Source organism: Gymnodraco acuticeps, unplaced genomic scaffold, assembly GCF_902827175.1.
Source record: "Gymnodraco acuticeps unplaced genomic scaffold, fGymAcu1.1, whole genome shotgun sequence".
In the NCBI taxonomy this organism is placed as follows: Eukaryota; Metazoa; Chordata; class Actinopteri; order Perciformes; family Bathydraconidae; genus Gymnodraco; species Gymnodraco acuticeps.
Genome location: NW_022990459.1, coordinates 549,754 through 563,594, shown reverse-complemented (window position 1 = coordinate 563,594; position 13,841 = coordinate 549,754). Strand labels below are relative to the sequence as shown.

The window sequence follows — 13,841 nt, the reverse complement described above, 5'->3', positions numbered from 1 at the left end:
TTATTTCCTTCCAAAGCATATTAAGTGCATTCTCATTTTTCAGAGACTGATACTGGGCTGTTGAATAAGCTGTCCAACTCCAAATATGAAAAACCTGTTATCTGTTTACAAGCAAAATGAAAAATGCAGAGATATGAACAGTATTACTCAAGTGGAGAGAAATACAAATCTGTAAGCTAAATACACTGAATGAGAAGTGGAGAAAGGAACAGATAAAGGAACGGAGAGGCATTCAGATAGAAAAGAGAAAAGGAGGATGGCTAAATCAACAGAAGGACAAAACTGCCCACGCTGTTTGCGAAGGCTTTCTCATCCAGCACGCTTTAATGATCAAGGGACTCAAGGCTCTCCACAGGAAGACTTACACACAGACACACAGAGGATTGGAAGTAACTGAGTACATTTACTCAAGTAATGTACTTGTGTTTTTTAATTTAAAGGTCCCCTATTATACACATTTTCAACAATATATTATAGGTGTCAGATATATACAAAACATGTCTCTGAAGTATTTGGCTCGAAATACAAAAACTTATCATTGCAGTATCCCATAAACCCCTCTGTTTCAGCCCTGTTCCAAAAGTGCGGATTCTGTGTCTGCAGCTTTAAATGCTAATGAGCTGCTGCTGGTCACGCCCCTCTGCGAAGTGATTGGTTTGAAAAAACACAATGGTGCTCTAGGAGGAGATTCAGGTGAGAAGGTGGGCGGGGTTACCTTGGTTGGTTATTGGCTAATGGTTGCCCAACCCAAAAAAACATTGTGACATCACACAGTGGCCAAAATGTGATCAGCTCATTTTCAGACAGGTTTTTATTAGGGCTGTCAGTCGATTGAAATATTTAATCGCTATTAATCGCATGATGTCCATAGTTGATCGCGATTAATCGCAAATTAATCGCAAATGTTTTATCCGTTCTAAATGTACCTTAGAGGAATCTTTTTCAAGTTTTTAATACTTTTATCAACATATGAGTGGACAAATATGCTTTATGCAAATGTTTGTTTATTATCATTGGAACAATAACAAATATTCTCCTGAATATTCTCAACACAACAACCTGGAACCTCACTCTCTCTCTTACACTCTCTCGCAACCCTGTGTACTTCTTTGCACTGAGCCAGTCGCTCAAACAGACAAGCCTGTTTACAGTTGTCGGCGAAATGCCGCTCCTCTGTCTTCATCTTCAGTCAAAGCATGAGACTGAAGTTCCCACCTCGGGTCAAAATAATGCGCTGTGATGTGCAGTCGACACGTTGGATGCGATCCGAATGATCTAACACAGTCCCTCGTTCTCCACAATGTTAATTGTCCTGCAAGCTGTAGCCACCCATTTAGCTATCGCTGTTGAAAGCTTGCTGCTCGTAGACGCCGTGTACAGGCGTCTCCCTGGCAAACTTTCAAGCGTGGTCTGCCGCAAGCGAGCGGCAGGAGTGGGGCTGTCAGCATCAGCTGTGTGCTTGGCTTGCTGTTTAAAACACCTTTTTTTGCATCCATATCTCTCTCTAGAATCTCCCACCATCCAACTAACAACAACAACGTCAAGCCTTTGGGCTCTGAAACTACAGGGCGGGCCGAGGACAAATACACATGCGTTAATCGCACGTTAAAATAATTAGAGGCGTTAACTTGACAGCCCTAGTTTTTATATAAATTGATCAGGACCAAAAGAGAGAGAATCTTTTTTCCTGAAACTTTCAGAATCTCTAAACACAGAGGAGACACATATTTATGTATAAAAGACACGGAAAAGTGGATTTTGCATAATAGGGGACCTTTAAGTAACATTTTGAATGCAGGACTTTGTCTTTAAGACGATAATGTATTGGTACTTTTACTTATGAAACGCATCTGAATACTTCTTCCATCACTGCAGACACACACTCACATAAGGATACATTTTGCTTATTCAATTACACAGGGGGATACTTTGAGTTGGTGCTGTTAGAGGGACAGAGCTCTGTTTCTGGGCTGTCAGCGGCTGCCAGGGGGATCAGACACAGGTCCAGTAGCCAGACAGCCAGACTCTAAAGGGAACAAACACAGCTATTTCTAGCGATCAAAAGGCACCCAAACAGAGACAAAAGTATAAGTACGAGAACTGGTGATAAGACGTCCCACTCCCTGCAGCCAGGCTCTTTACAGATGATTCAGCTGTGGCTTTCTTCACCGAGAGGAATGGAGATTAATGGTCAGAATATCACAAAAGGCCACTGTATGAACAGTACACCCGTATCAGCATGATTTAAACGGATCAAACCTGCTGACTCCAAATATTCAGACCGTGCTGCCTTTTTCAGCATATTCTCTAAATGTGCCACATCTATCAGGGTTTAGCCTGTGAACCCTTTTAGTTCTGACATTTTGTACACGGAGAAATCACATACTCATGAATACTGCATGCTGCGGCTCCAGTCGGACCTAATATCAGTTTGTGTGAGTATTAGAGAGTCCTTCCAAGAAACTGTCAACCGGCCATGGCATTGCATGAATCAACACCCAAACCTTGAAATATTTGAAAATAAACTGACAGCCAAGCATTTAACATTCACATCTTCCTCACTGTCAAGTGCTAAACGTTTTTCTCGTGGTATTTTACCAACCTGTCTCAACTGGAAAGAAACCCTTATTGAAGTTGAATCCACCGATGTGGCCCCCCTTGCTTTCTTTCTGCAGCCTTTTTTCCCCTGTGAAAACAGCTGAACTATCCCAAAGCTGAATAAATATTAAGAGAGGGAGGGAGTAGAGTTGCAAAGAATATGTCTTAATTTGAGGCACTGCAGTTTTCTAATCCTAAAAAAGGAAGGTAATTGATGATTGAACTGCTGGAGTTTGTCACCAGTGACAGTATGTTACTCTTAAAGTCAGAATATGAATGCTAATAATAAAGAAAAAAGGGGGGACACTGAGATGAGTGGGAGGATAAGTGACTGAGTGGGTGTTTGGAGGCGTAGATATAATATGATCAGCGTAATGGAGGCATTCATGCATACAAGTCTTCAATTTCGACTGTTTCAGCTCTGATGCTCTCACAGAGCCATTGCTTGTCATCCTTATTATTGTGTTTTTATCATTAAACAGGCCCATCATTCTGCACCGTTGTTCAAACTGAGCTCACTTTAAGACTCACACACACACACACACACACACACACACACACACACACACACACACACACACACACACACACACACACACACACACACACACACACACACACACACACACACACACACACACACACACACACACACACACACACACACACACACACACACACACACACACACACACACACACACACACACACACACACACACACACACACACACACACACACACACACACACACACACACACACATGCTGTTTTTGTTCCGGAGAGCGCCTCCCGGGGGGCTCCTTCAGGGCTGTTCTGAGAGATAGCGGGGACCCTTCCCCCACACTCTCTCCCCCACTGTCTGACCTTTACAAAACACAAGTCAGAAAATGTGTGGCATTTTCCTCTAATCATCTGCACCTTAACACATGAGAAATGGTGGCAAGCTTCAATTAGGGCTCTCCTACGGCCCCATGACAGATGATTCACTTTCCTCCAATAGCAGTCATTATGAAACCTGGAGGTATTACTACATAATGCTGCATTTTCTTAAACTCCTCTCATATTAGTGTTTTACTCTATTCCTGCTGTAACCCTTCACATTGTTTACGACCCACCCCCATCTAGGTTCCCGCTGTGTCTTCTTGGAGCTTTATGGTTGACTTTACATGCTTGTCTGCTTTACTTTCTTTCAAAGGTCCTCCTCTCATCAATACACTCTCTGAAAAAAGCTGAGATGGGAAAGCCGCTCATTTTTCTGTCCGACTTTTCCCAAGGACATTGTGCTGTCTTTGGATTTTTGTAACAATAGACAAACAGTCAGTGAACCGTAGAGACAAAGCAGAAAACAATGTGTTTTGTCTCTGTTTTTCTAAATCTCAGAAGGAGCAGAAAGGGTCACCCGGGTGAAAATGTTACCTTTTTGTGCCAGGTAAGGATTCAAAATTAGTAGCAACAACAAAGATTGGCCGTTAAAATACTACACTAGAAGCAGCAAGGCATACACACGTATTAGAGTTATTTCAAACCAAGCTGCTTTAATTTGTGGCATGGGGAATGTTCAGGTAGTGAGATACACAGAGTGGGTTGTTTTAGGGACCGTCTGTTGTTTGGTTAACCCGGCCTCAGCATAGGTTGCTTTACATTACTACAGATTGCCAGACTTTGTGTTGGCCCTACCTCAGCTGTGTTTGTTTTCCTCCTGGAGCTCTGTGCTTTATACCGAGACCTGTCAGTTGTTTACCTTCCACAAAGCAAAGAGAGAGAGAGGTGAAGATGGTCAGCTCTTTCTTCTCCGCGTCGATCTTTCCACTTGGAAAAGACCCGTGTGAACTGAGTGTTTTTAAACCACCTGAGCCTGGTGTTTACCTCTTGGAAAGGAACTGAGAGACTTAAATGACTGTGCGTTCGTGTACAATGTTCTACAAATTGAAAGTGGCTATGAAGAGGCGGAAATGCTAGGGGCAGAGTTGGGGAAAATGCTTATTGCAAGATAAAAAATGCTAATCATAGCATTTGCACTTAGTACGCATGGGGAGGGTTATATTTTAGTTTCTCTAATATTGGACAGTGCTGGACAGTAAATCTGCCCTACGTCTTACAACATGTTTGGCTGCCATCCCTATTTTTACTTTGCAGATGAGATAGGTGGAACATGGTGGCTTGTCCCTTATACGATAGGTCGGACATTTATATATGACATATAAATATGCAAATGTATACACTCAAAGGTGAGTGATTTAGCTTAGCCATCCCCTTTAATGTTCTTTCTGTAATTTTACTATGTTGTTTATTATGTAGACACGACATCGATACCTCGCCAGTCAATCAAAAAGCTTGAAATAAAAACAAAGAATTGACACTTCTTTAACAACGACATAAAATAAATACAAGCTACAGATTCGGGAAACAATTCTGTAAAAGAGGTTTATCACTCCAAGCGACCTCTATCAATTCATCACATGTTCTAGAAATTATAGATTATAATAATATAGTAATTTGATGTTTTAATAAACTGTTTAATGTTTTTTTTAAATAACTTTACGTGGGTCTTAATGCACAATATGAGTTAAGTTCAAAGCACAAAATATATACTTATATAAAACAGGAAAAACAAGTCTCCTCATGAGGTTATGCATGATGAGTCACAGAGCTGGAAGAACTTGCCTTAAATACATGCTTTGATTGTTTGTACCTCTGGGGCAAAGACTTATTAAAAAACATGTATAATTCATGTGAGCTAAGTGATAATAACGGCATACATGTGTGTTATGATAATATTTGAGTTCATTATTACCACACCACAGAGGGACTGTTAAGTACATGCTTACCAAAAGCAGTAAGAAAAGGTTTTTAAATACAAATTGATTTAGTGGTTTGAATCTAAGAAACCAAAATTCATTTCTCATAGAGTTTTAATGATGGAAATCGTTTTCGCACAGCCTTACGGCTAATAACTGAAGTTATTTACCATATCTTCTTATAATTGATTAATTAAACTGCTACCCCATTGCCTTCTGCCTTTGTACATCTGATTGTATATATATATTTTTTTCTTTATGTATCGGCAGGGATTAGTCCTAATGAGAGAGAGATGGAGAGCGTTTTGTATCTGGTCTGTGCTCCGGAATAAAGGATGTCTTGTGTGTATTTTCTGGAGCACACAAGGAGACACTGACCATGCATTGATTTGTGCGAAGTATTGGCTTTTCTCCTGCATTCCCCCTCACCAGGAACGCACAACTGTGCCTGGATCAATGAGGGAAATGGAGGGTTTTATAGGACTAAATCTCAGTGGCTCATGAAGCACACACTGATCACTGCATGTTCCACCTCAAACATTCAGTTCGCCCATTCTCATCGTGGAAATGTATGTCTTACTATATTTCTGACCTGAATTGCAAGCAGTTCCTAGAAGTGCTCATTTGTGGTTATACAGACTCAAAATATATAATAAATAATTGGAATGTGTTCCCTGAATCGGGGACTGTATTCATTCTCTCTTCCTAAATACTGTGTTGTTATAAAACATATTTTAAAACGTACTTCATGTCTAAGGTATTCAATTCCGTTTTATTTGAGAGTGTCATTTCTGTAAAACCTTCGGGTTTGGCAATATCCTGCATCAGGTATCTAGCTTTGAATCTGGGGACAGGTAGAGGGATGATTGATGATTCCTTTTTTTCTTGTATCAAACTACTTGGGCATCACTTTTAAAATAACGTTGAAATATGTCAAAGAATATTACAAAACTAAGTCATATTTCCATGCTGGACGAAACACAGGCTTGTTTGAGATGAGCCTCGAAAGTAGACGAGAATAGCCGATTGCAGCCGGGGGAGGTCTCAAAAAGCTTGCATGAAGTCGGACAGCTCGGAGTCGGCTTGACTCTGTTTGCAGTTCCCGACGGACGCCAAAAAAGCCCGAGATTATGGAATTAAACAAATAAATAAAAACAAGGATAATTGTGTGTTATTGGTGAGTAAATAACAGTGTGTTATTTTGAAAAGAATAACAAATTAGAAGGAAAAAAGATTTAAAAAAATACAGATTTCAGTATTTTGAGGCTCTGAGCCCCATTTGTTTTCCTTACAGATGACAAAAAAGTCCGACATTATACGATTTAAAATAAAAACAACAATCGTGGCTTGATATTGAGTAAGAACATGTTTTTATGAACCCCACAGCTTCCGGTCTTCCAAGACCCAAACGGACAAAAAGACGTGCTGCAGGCACGAAACACACTACCAATAGAAATACATTGCTTTTAAAATCGTTCTGTGTGACACGAAAAAAAGGGGAAAATCGTGTTGGTGAACACGAATCAATAGATTAAATGTCGTGACTGTAACACGAAATGCCGTGAGACTGGGTTGTTGTGTCATGGCGAATACAGTTGCTGGTTTATTTATGTCTGTAGGCCGTTGTTGTGAGTGTGGACGGTCGGAGCATATACTGCGTTAGCTTAGCCGATCTCCATTTAAAAAACACACATTTTAAAAGGTTTTTCGCCAAAGCATTAATTCATGGTTTTTACTAACCGGTATCAGTATGTTGTTACTTCGGCATCATTTTGAAACGTGTATTACAATTAAATCACGGTAAAATATGTTCATTTTGTTGTAGTTGTAGCCCCCTTGCCAGCGATTCTCTCACTAGTTTAGCATATTCAGCCCGGTTGTTGGCCCGGAAAGAACCTGGATTTTGGAGATCCAGATAAACAGTGAAACAGTACCCGTTAGCCGGTACTACCCCTAGTGGAAACGCAACCAAAAACGGGCCGGGTTTGGCACGGCACGCTTAAACCGCGCTCCGCGCTGTAGTGGAAATACGCCATAAGTGAGTCAGGGTCAGGTTGCCATGGGCTAAGACTTGGAAGAACAAAAAAAATATTTTCTCTGTCACGAAGCGTTAAGCTGAAGTTATGTCTGACTGTTTGTGTATTGAATAAAAAGAGGGGAAAAGCATTTAATGAAAAGCACAAGTAGATGTCCTTTAAATTGTCAATCCCTTATTATCAAAGCATTACATAGGCATCACAGATTCCTTGCCTAATGATAGTCAAATGCTCCGATCCATTAAACCTGCTATCATGCTCTGGAAATGTGAGCTACAAGGTTGAGACTTTCATTTGATTTATTAACCTCAAGATGAGGGAAACCTCACTGCAGAGAAAAAGGTAATTCACTTTAATTCCAATACTTTTCTTTCTCTAAGGCTAAGCAATTCTATGGAGTCCTCATTCAAAGTCTTCAACCACGTCCATTGTGATGCCTGCACTGCACCAGGAGCCCATCACTGTGTGTGTGAGGAATAGGTTTTCTTATCTTTTGAAAAGTAACAATGCCTTTCTCTTGGAAAATGATCTTTATCAGGAAGCTTTCATTGGGTTTTCTCTCTGAAACTCTTAGAACTCATTGTATGCGCTTCTTACAGTTGGGAATCAATCATTTATTCCTTACTTTTTTGGGGTTTTGGAGATGAATACTTTTGAATCTCTTAAAAAGAATAAACATTAAAAAATACTCTGAGATGGAGTCTGAAGTATTTAATCAAAACAGGGTTTGCCTGCACGCTGCCATAGTCAGAGAAATATAAAGTCAATCATGTGAAGGATACAGATGACTTGTCATAGCAGGTAGACTACAGACACTACCATAAGGCCCATTATGAGTTTCTAAGAAGTGCTGGGAGACATTAAATCCTTGGTGGAATCACCACAATAACAGCCCATAATTAAATACAAGGTTTGAATATCTTATTTAAATTCTAGAAGCTTAAAAGATACTGAGACTGAACTTATGTAAAGTCATAAGTAAGTAAAATGAAAAGTTGGAATTGAAGGTTGCTTACACAATGAGATGGGGGGGCTCAGACCCAACTCATGTTTAATTAAAAATGACAAATGGATGCTATTTCTCCACAAGGATCGACTTTTCTACAGAAATTTGAGCACAGAGGAGCATTATTTTGGTGTCAACACTTGGTAATTGGTTCAGTCTCATGCTTTCGCTCCTCTCAGAAAGTGCTGGCTGCAAGAGTATTTCTCTCTGTCTCGCAAAAATTCAAAGAGGGTTGGTTTTCTGTAACAATTCAATCACAGTGAATAAGGCTGGTGATAGTGACAGTTAGTGCTTTCTGGAAATCAGGAAGCAGCTGGTGGATCAAATATTAAAATAACTTGTGATTCTAATTGTATGGAGGATGATTGATTTTTTAAAACCTGTTAAAAAAGATGTCAGCAGCTACGAGCAAACAAAGACACTAATGACATTCTTTTCTGTGACAACTCGTTCCACAATGGCAATTTGATCCCAGTCTTCTTGCTCTTTTGTCGCTTTCTGGCGGCAGGTGTAATCTTTTCTTGAACAACCATTATAGAATTCAGTAAGCCTTTGTCAACTTAACACGTCTCTCAAACTACCTGCCAAGGAATCTTTTGTCAGCTTTCTGAATACTGATTCAAGCATATTATCCATCTACAACGTTTTTTTGGATTCAACATCAGTTTTATATATAGCATCACGTTTTTTAAAGAACACTTTCATACTCTATCACTCTTCATCAAATGATTGATGGCATGATGCAACATTTCCTCCCAAACTCAGTTCAGGTGCAAATTTGATACCGAAACCCTCTATTTAAAAAAAAAAATCTGTATAATTCAGTGTGGAACTCAAACATTATTTTTATCAAAGGTAAGCTGAGGCCAGGGATTGCTGTGGCATTGAAAACGGAGTCCCCTGTCAACCATGACTGGAGTGATGTAAAACTGATATTGACATAAGTTATTACATCAGCTGTTTAAATGGCTAGCAGTGTTCTTCTTCATTGGCCACATTGTTGCGTTCCTTGAGTCATAATTGTCACATATTGATCGTTTGAATAATGTGAAACCATTGACAGGTATTCGAATCGTGTCCTCCTAGTATACAGTATGTACACTTGCATTCTAGTTTACGTGCAAAGTGGGGACCCATATTGCTCCACAGCACTAATAGTGGTCAAAATGCCTCAGCACACCTTCAATGCCAATATAAGCATCAATACTTAACATTCCTTAAAACATTTCCTATCAACATTCAGAATATAGTTTTAAAATAAAATATAAGTAAAGAATGTTTGTTTTTACTTCTGTATAATCAAAGCAAAGGTTTCTTTTTATGACATGGTGCAACATTGTAGCCTCAATCTTATTTTGTGAGCAAGGGGTTTACTCGGCTTCAATCACAGAATATCTTTTGTTGAGCTTTGACAAATACAGAGATTGACAGCAAATACTGCCGTGACTGACAGTGTAGTGGCAGCTCAGACTATCACAATGTTGATATTGGAATCCAGCACGGGGAAAATGACACCAGATGAAAGATAGAAATTCCCCTTTCCTCCTCTTCCTCCTGGTCTAGCAAAAACCTTAACGTGTCAAGTTTAGGCACAAGAAGATCTCAAATGTGTGTTTTCCATTGTAGAAGATGTGAAAGTAAAGCAGCGTTCTCTATTAACAATTGCCTTGTTTTTTCAGAATGAATGGACAGAAGCAGTGGACACGGGTGGCCGTGATGGCACTCCTGGTGATCACAGTGATGGCAGGAGAAGGAGGCAAAGCAGAGAAACAAGGTGAATTTTGCAAAGCTCAGATTCTTCAACTGTAGAAAAATCTATAGAAATAATCTATACCTTTAAACTGAAAATGTATATCAAATAGGAGCACCATGATGTTCAGTATAACATCAAATCTACAACTTGTTTGATGGAGAAGCAATTTCAGCGAATCAACTTCATCAATATAACATTGTCATTTCCTTATTGAATGACATATATTTCACTATATATCACTGCAGAAAGGGCTGCACTGTGAAATACTTTCGTTGGATACAAGTCTTAAACATATAATGAATAAAAGCCTTTGAGTTGAAGTAATTGGTGTCCTTTGAGAATGTACAATAAATAAATAGCAATATCTTTCAGGAAAGGCAACATAATTCAGATAATTCCCACTTGGGTAAACAACATTAAGCAAATATAAGATATATCTTTTTTTATTGGTAAGAAGAAGAAGCAATAAACTCATTACATCTTCCTTGTAATAATATAAAAAGTCCAAAGTCCTGCTTTCTTTAAAAACAAGATCGCAGATATCAGAGCAACCATTACAGCCTCAACAGTAGCTCGGACCCCACCCACCTGCTCTCCCTTCATCAACGGAATTCCCTCTGCAGCTTCAACGAGGTGACGTCATCTGCACTGCTAGCCATCATAGGCAAATCAAAGCCTACCAGCTGCTCCCTCGACCCCATACCCACCCCGCTGCTAAAAGCCTGTTCGCCAACCCTGGTTAATTTCCTGACAACACTCATCAACAAGTCACTACAGACTGGTGAGGTGCCTGTCCATTTCAAAACAGCAGTTGTCACCCCACTTTTAAAAAAAAACAAATATCGACCGAGAACTCCTCTCCAACTACAGACCTATCTCCAACCTCCCGTTCCTTGCCAAAGTACTTGAGAAGGTCGTGGCCGCACAGCTCCAGTCTCATCTGTCTGACAATGACATGTATGAGACCTTCCAATCAGGTTTCCGCCCTGCACACAGTACAGAAACAGCCCTAATAAAAGTAGCCAACGACCTACTGATGGCAGCCGACTCTGGGTCACCCAGCATCCTGGTCCTTCTTGACCTGAGTGCGGCTTTCGACACAGTGGACCATACCATCCTCCTCCACCGCCTCGAGACCTACACCAGGGTGACGGACACGGCTCTGAAGTGGTTCTCATACTACCTCACCAACCGGAAGTACCACGTGTCTCTGGGGGGTTCCAGGTCTGACGACACCGCAGTGACATGCGGGGTCCCACAGGGCTCAGTGCTGGGGCCGATGCTGTTTTTAATCTATCTATTACCTCTGGGTCATATCATCAGACAACATAACATCAACTTCCACTGCTATGCCGACGACAATCAGGTCTACATCAAAACACAACCCAATACCACCACTATCCAAACACTAAACACCTGCCTGGAAGACATCCGCTCCTGGATGACCACCAACTACCTTCAGCTCAACAGCAGCAAGACGGAGGCAATCCTGATAGGCACCACCGACCAGCTTGCCAAGGCCGCCAACATCAGCCCCTCCCTTGATGGTCAGCTCATTCCTCTCTCCTCCGTTGTCACCAAACGCGGTGTAAAGTTTGACCCCACTCTGTCTTTCCAAGCCCACATCAAACATATCACCAAGACCTCCTTCTTTCACCTGAAAAACATTTCCCGACTGAAGCCCTCACTCTCAACTGATGACATCAAAAAACTGGTTCATGCACTCGTCTTCTCAAGACTAGACTATTGCAATGCACTCCTCTCCGGTCTCCCAGCCAAATCCATCAACCGCTTGCAACTTGTCCAGAACAGCACAGCCAGAGTTCTCACCGGTACAAAAAGGTCCGCACACATAACCCCCATACTTGCAAAACTACACTGGCTCCCGGTCCACTACAGGATCCAGTTTAAGGTTCTGCTCCTCACGTACAAAGCCCTGAATGGACAAAGCCCAAAATACCTCTGTGACCTCATCCATACCCAGACATCTACCCGCTCTCTCCGCTCCAGCCACGCTCCTCTTCTTTACATCCCCCGGCCCGCACACGTCTCCAAACAATGGGAGACCGAGCCTTCTGCTCACTCGCCCGTGCCTCTGGAACTCCCTCCCAGATCAGCTGAGATCTGCCCCTTCCACCGAGGTCTTCAAAACCGGCCTTAAGACCCTCTTCTTTCGGCAGGCCTTCCAATAAACTTTGAGCATGGTACACCTGGAGTACTGCCATTGTTATCGCTATCACCGATTTTTATTTTTGTACTTTATTTTATTTTTTATTTTTTTTTATTATTACAATTATTTGTTTAATCTATCAAAGTGTATTAGTATCCTTTGTTGTGAAGCACTTCGAGATTTGTCTTGGCAGATGAGAAGCGCTATATAAATTAAATGTATTATTATTATTATTATTATTATTAAGAAGGTGACAAATACTTTCATAGACACTGCAAGTCGCAATTTTCTTGTTTTTAATACAAAACAAAGGATTTAAAGTTGCTGGTATATGCAGAGCTGTAGACGTGAGACTTATGTGTCTGGTGTATGTTTGGTTTTACAGGAAAGAAAGAACGCAAGTCAGATTGTGGCGATTGGCAGTGGAGCGTGTGTGTAGCCAACGAAGGAGACTGTGGACTCGGCACCAGGGAGGGAACACGCACCGGCACCGACTGCAAGCAGACCATCAAGACCCAACGCTGCAAGATCCCCTGCAACTGGAAGAAGAAGTTTGGAGGTGAGTTAAGACCCAGATATATCCAAACCAATCAAAAGCTCTCCTTTCAATAATCTACGACCTTCTTATTGTATAACTGCATGGCTCCCATCCCCCGTTTACCCAACACCTCCTTTTAATGTATGCCTGCCTGTCACTCACACAAACAATGGTCCCATTTTCACAAAAGGATGAGTAAGCTAGCTAATTAGAGGTACAACAGAAATGTCTGCCGAGGAAGTGATACATCATCATGGAAAAAAATAATCATCCTGCTTTGTCATTTGCTTTTCGGGCTTGAGACTGTGCAGCCCTCACAACTAAAATGTCTTGCAGTGACAAGCCTGAGGGACTTTTGTTCCCCCAGTAAGGCATGTCAGGCAGGGTCCTGCTGCTCTGCAATGAGCCTGTCACAAGTGATGAACACACTGCAGGAAATAATGGCCCTGCTAACTGGCTATATAGATTATAGCAGCAAAAGTTTCGGAACAATGACTTACATGCCCCTGGTTGTGGAAATAAAATAATGTTGTTTTATTGGAACTCATGAGTACAACAATTCAGGGATAGTTAAAAGAGAGGTTGTTGACATAGCCTATAGGTAAATAAATATTTTTGAACAGTAAAAATAATACAAAGCCCAATACTGATTTGGTTCCTAAAAAAGTATAGCTAAATTATTTCAAACCAATTCCAAACTGTGAAAATTCTCAGCTTAAGGCCCTGACACACCAAACTGACACCAAAGAACACGTCCCGACGGATCCGACTGTTGTGTCGCTTCACGTCTCCTGCGTCTTGGCCAAAAAGTCGCACTGGAACACACCGCAAAGACTTAAGCCGACGGCCAAGTAGCACGTACGCACTGCGCATGCGTGAGTGGCAATAACTCTCCTTACCAGCAGGCGGTGGTAGTGTGTATTCGTCATTCAAAAGAAGC

General features: G+C 41.1%; 1 protein-coding gene across 1 annotated transcript in view; it reads left to right on the top strand.

Moving 5' to 3' along the window:
- The window catches only part of ptn (pleiotrophin), a 45,277-nt gene that overhangs the window by 21,999 nt on the left and 9,437 nt on the right, over nt 1–13,841 (top strand). The window contains exons 2-3 of the mRNA XM_034226131.1: nt 10,120–10,214; nt 12,749–12,922. Of these exons, the coding sequence (XP_034082022.1) occupies nt 10,121–10,214; nt 12,749–12,922 (268 nt within the window). The 5' untranslated portion in view covers nt 10,120. The remainder of the gene's footprint in view (nt 1–10,119; nt 10,215–12,748; nt 12,923–13,841) is intronic.